This window comes from Plutella xylostella, chromosome 18, assembly GCF_932276165.1.
Source record: "Plutella xylostella chromosome 18, ilPluXylo3.1, whole genome shotgun sequence".
Classification (NCBI taxonomy): Eukaryota; Metazoa; Arthropoda; class Insecta; order Lepidoptera; family Plutellidae; genus Plutella; species Plutella xylostella.
Genome location: NC_063998.1, coordinates 3287121 through 3291809, shown reverse-complemented (window position 1 = coordinate 3291809; position 4689 = coordinate 3287121). Strand labels below are relative to the sequence as shown.

Here is a 4689-nt window from a genome sequence, read left to right as displayed (position 1 = left end):
GGCGTGTAATAAATGTTACTCTTCTGTAGGTACAGAGTAAAGTGAGTGAAAAGCTTTACTCTTGTAAGAACGTTTACTCTTTATATTTACAATCTGTACAAGTCTCTTTCTGTAAAGTACTTACTAACTAACGGCATTCGTTAAATTAAATAAATTGTGCTAAATGTCCAGAGTAAAATAAAAACGTACCAGTACTAATAAAGCTGTCAAAACGTTAGTATAGCCATTCCGAAGATCACAACACATTGAGGTAAAACTAGAAATAGTTATACGTTACGTACCTATCCCCCTTATTATAAAAAGAAGACTAAAGATAGCTCTGGTTTAAATTGCTGATTTGTATGAAATCTTACTACTTATTTAAGGACTAGGCCTAAAACCCTTCCTTCATTGGAAGGAGACCCGTGCCCCAGCAATGGAGACGTCATGGGTCGTGATGTGATGTGTGTTGTGATGAATTCTTTGGGCTACAATCGGGTCTAAACCAGTACAATCTTCAGTCTACGTTTTACAATAAGGGGGACTAAGTTTACGGCAGATTTATTAGTACAGTATGATTTACTTGTCGTCACTGGCTAGCGCTTGTCCGAGCGAGGCGGTGGCCACTGTCGGGTTGGCTGAGCTCACTATCTTCTCCAGTAATATCCTCGTTTGCAACTGGAATATGAATTAATGATAAATTGGTTATTGTCACAAAACTACCATGAATGAAAAACTTCCACAACACCCTTTGTATATGAGCCAGTCATCTGGTTGAATCTGCTATTTGATTAAATCACTAGCTTGTTCATTGAAAGTAAGGTTAATTTTTAGGTTGCGAACTCATGGTCATTCCAACGAAACATTACAAAGTCAGCTGTATCCCATTCAATGACTTCGCTAAAGGATGTTTAGTCAAGACGTTGAACGTTACATTCAACGACTTGACAAGTTGTCCATTAGTCATTTAATTGAATACCGTCATTCAATAAACGAGCTAGTGATTCAATAAAATAGCAGGCTCAAGCAGATGACTGCTACATTCATACATTCTCATCTCATCTCACCTCATTCCCGTTCTCTGCAGCAGTAGCCCTCACTTTCGCGAGAGCTTCTGCGTTTCTCTTTGTAGTCTGTTCTAGTGTCTCACGGTGCATGAAGAAGGATTTCCTGAAGTTCAATAATATATTCATTCAGTCTAGGCATCAAAGAATGACAAACCAGTAAAACAAAAGTAAGAGCGGTTTCAGACTAGGATATTTATTTGATATGCGGTTTCAGACTAGGATATTTATTTGATATGCGGTTTCAGACTAGGATATTTATTTGATACTGACACGACAGCACCAGTTGAAATAGTAAAAAGTTGTCCTATGTGCGTTTGTTTTTTTTAAGTAGCGCGCGTTTATTCTTGTATATTGATACGATTCACTGAGGCGAAACATACTTATGCTAGTTTGAAACTGTCCTAATTGTGTTTAAAAGTCATCAGCTAATTATTATCGTACAATGTTTGTCTTGTTGTATTTTTTCCTTCAGACTTAGTACTATTTGTAACTTTTGTATTGTAACAATTATATTTTCGTGCATATTCAGGGTATCTTGCACTGAAAACCAAAGCATAATTAGCAAACAATCGGCAACCACTAATGTGGTCCCTATGCCATGGCATTTATCTACTAGTGTAATGTGGTGTATATGTGTACCGGTGGAGGAAATAGTATGAATAGTGTCTATCAGAGTTTCTTTGTATAACATCTGACATATCCTATGGTAATGGGACCAAATAATCTTTTAACCACAGTAGAAAAATCTAGTCTTTAGCCCACTGTTTTTCATCAACATGACATGCTAAAAACGAAAAATGATGTTTACCTTATAACTATCATCTGTACCACTAGGCCGACCAGTCCAAATGCAGCACAGAGCAGTACAATAACATGCTTCGGTATCCTGTTCTCTGCGGAGTGCTCATACATTTTGTTCTTCTGTCTGTATTCACGAAACTCATCATATGGGTCCTTGTTTTGAGTGTAGTAGTATTCTTGGTTCTGACTTGTGCTGAAAATAAAATATGTAATTACAATTTAGGTAGGTATTTTATGAGATAGCAGTATTTATCAAACATTCAACCTGTGAACCTAATATCTGGCACCACAATGACTTTGTGTATAAATCAACTTTATTGATTATGATTATATCACATAGTTAGGCACAAAATATCATTTAAAATTGTCAAGCTCAGACTTTGTAAGGTTATCCAGGTTTGATTGTATACTCATATTTCAAAGTGCACTATGACTTTATGGCTATATACATTAACAAAGCTAACTACTATCAGTACCGTTAACATTTCCAGGGACATAACGGTGAACTATCACTTCCAGGCATAATAGCATTTTACACTACCTTTGTTGAGCTCTGTAGGTGTGTGAGACGTATGTGGTGCTGTCATACTGCGCCCTGCTGGTGGGCTTGCCGAGGATGTTGTACGCCTCCGCGATGCGGACAAACTGCTCGTGTGCATTCGCGTCTTTGTTCTTATCTGGATGATACTGGAATGGATGGAAATTTTCATGTATTTAAAAAGTGTACCTATGGAATATTGATCCAGGAAAGTATATAATCAATATGAGATAAAATATTAATTAAGCTTTACATTCTCATATAATTTATACCAAATAACTGCTAGTCATACTGATACCTGCAATATAGTGAATAGAAATTACCTGTTTGCTCAATTTTACAAAAGCATCCTTTATGTCTTTGTCGCTACAATTTTTCTTTAATCGTAGAACATCATAATGACTGCGCCTGATAATGCTGTAACAATTTATAGCATAAATATCCACGTAAAAATGCTGGAAGAAGCTGAAATACAAAATCGTTTACCTGTACAATCTAAGAAATGTTCTAATGGGTGTTAAATTTGGCTTCACTATGTAATGCATAGCTAGTTATCGTAATTAACAGATTTCATTTGAAAATAGTCGAGCATTATGTTCGATTTACTGGATTTAAACCTTGATTTGTGTAACTTTTTGATTTTGTAATATTTATTTTGAAGGAAAAGTTGTTTTGACAACTTGAAGTTGAAAACGTCACATTTACACTGTCTTTATGTCAGTGTCAGTAGCGTTCGGATATTGCATTCATCTAAAAATATGCTAGAGAGCAAATATCTTATTCTGAGATAAATAACACGTATTCAACATATTTGGCCCGTGCCGCGGGGACATGTCTATAGATTCGCTAACATACAGTGAAACTATTAAGTCCTGAAATTAAATGAGGGCACTGCTATCTTTCATGTAGCAACCCTATATAGCGAAACATAACTGACTTTGATACTTGTAATTTTGCCTGTTAACTTCCTACCTATTTATGTATTTAAAAACAACTTACCATCCACAAAAAAGCTCACAGGCTACAAGCTAGAAGGTGTTAATATGAAGGCTAATAGTGAAACCAATAAATATTTTATTTAGATAACGTTATTACAACTGTATAAAAAAACTGGATCTGTTGACGAAGGGCACACATAGTAAAGACATCAATTTCTCTTTTTGGAGGGCCAGTTCTGTTTCTTCCAGGAGTTAGAAATATTCCATATTTTGCCCTCTTTGGCACGCTGATCCGATATAAGTATAAAATAAAATAAAAAAATCTTTTTGAGTTACACAATGCCCCCCAAATTCACACAATGTGAATTTAGTAAGTAAACAAACATATATCTTCAAGTATCAAAATGTTAAGGTTTGACTCAACTGAAACCAGATGAAACCTACAATCAGTGGTATGTAAACAATGTTCGACTTGGGCTCTAAACCTAGGTTTATCGATAAATAAAGCGTTGGTACTAGTAAAAAATTAGTTATTACAATTTGTACAATGCTACATACCCGTCATAGACGCTGTAAGAGCGTAAACATCCTCCAAATTCGACAAAATGTGTCCAGCTTGATGTTCCGCTAAACATTGTATTAAAACTCGATAAATAACTTCACTAGCTTGACAACGAATATTTTTCTTCATCTTCCTAATTGCAACCAAGCGTAAATTGTTGCTTTTATCTAGATTATCCTTATAATTAATAAGAAAATTCAAAAAAACAGCCAACCGCCTATTGACATAAACAATTGTTATGACTTTTATGTTTCTTTTCTAATGGTGCCAGGCTCCTGAAAATTTTAGTTCCTCAAACATTAATTTCAGGACTTTATAGTTTCACTGTACGGATTTGGTCAGTAGGTACTGAAATTAAAATTTGTGCCTTCAGCAAAATACAATAATAATTATTCTGAGATTTACACAAATTAACTTTTTTATGTTGGCAGTACTAAATAGGCACAGAAAAAAACAAACGAATATCGGCGGGAAGCGAGAAAACTCAAAACTCCGAAAATATTAATTAAGTACAGAAACGATTTTTCAGATATTTTGAGCGAAGTAACGTGATCAACTGGCCGATTGTTTAGTAAGTTACCTGTTATTGGAATATATGTAGGTTAGTAGGTAGTATCTAGTAAGACCTAGGTTTCTGAAGTAGGTTGTTAGGTACATACTTTGATAAGTATAATATTAATCGGAGGGATGGTTTGTAGTTAAGCTGCCGATGCCGGTATAAGGCACTTACCTATACTGTATATCAATATGGCAATGGCGATGGATGATGCCGTGAACTAGCGAACCCTCGCGCCGTCGCGTCGG

General features: G+C 35.5%; 1 protein-coding gene across 1 annotated transcript; it reads right to left on the bottom strand.

The window, feature by feature from the left end:
* Positions 1 to 332: 332 nt before the first annotated feature.
* On the bottom strand, positions 333 to 3081 carry LOC105388853 (dnaJ-like protein 60). The gene is made up of 6 exons (XM_038114060.2): positions 2872 to 3081; positions 2709 to 2802; positions 2389 to 2534; positions 1855 to 2040; positions 1047 to 1149; positions 333 to 657 (listed from the first exon to the last, which is right to left on the bottom strand). The coding sequence occupies exons 1-6, from the start codon at positions 2928 to 2930 to the stop codon at positions 559 to 561; spliced, it is 687 nt and encodes a 228-aa protein (XP_037969988.2). The 5' UTR covers positions 2931 to 3081; the 3' UTR covers positions 333 to 558.
* Between the last annotated feature and the right edge of the window lie 1608 nt (positions 3082 to 4689).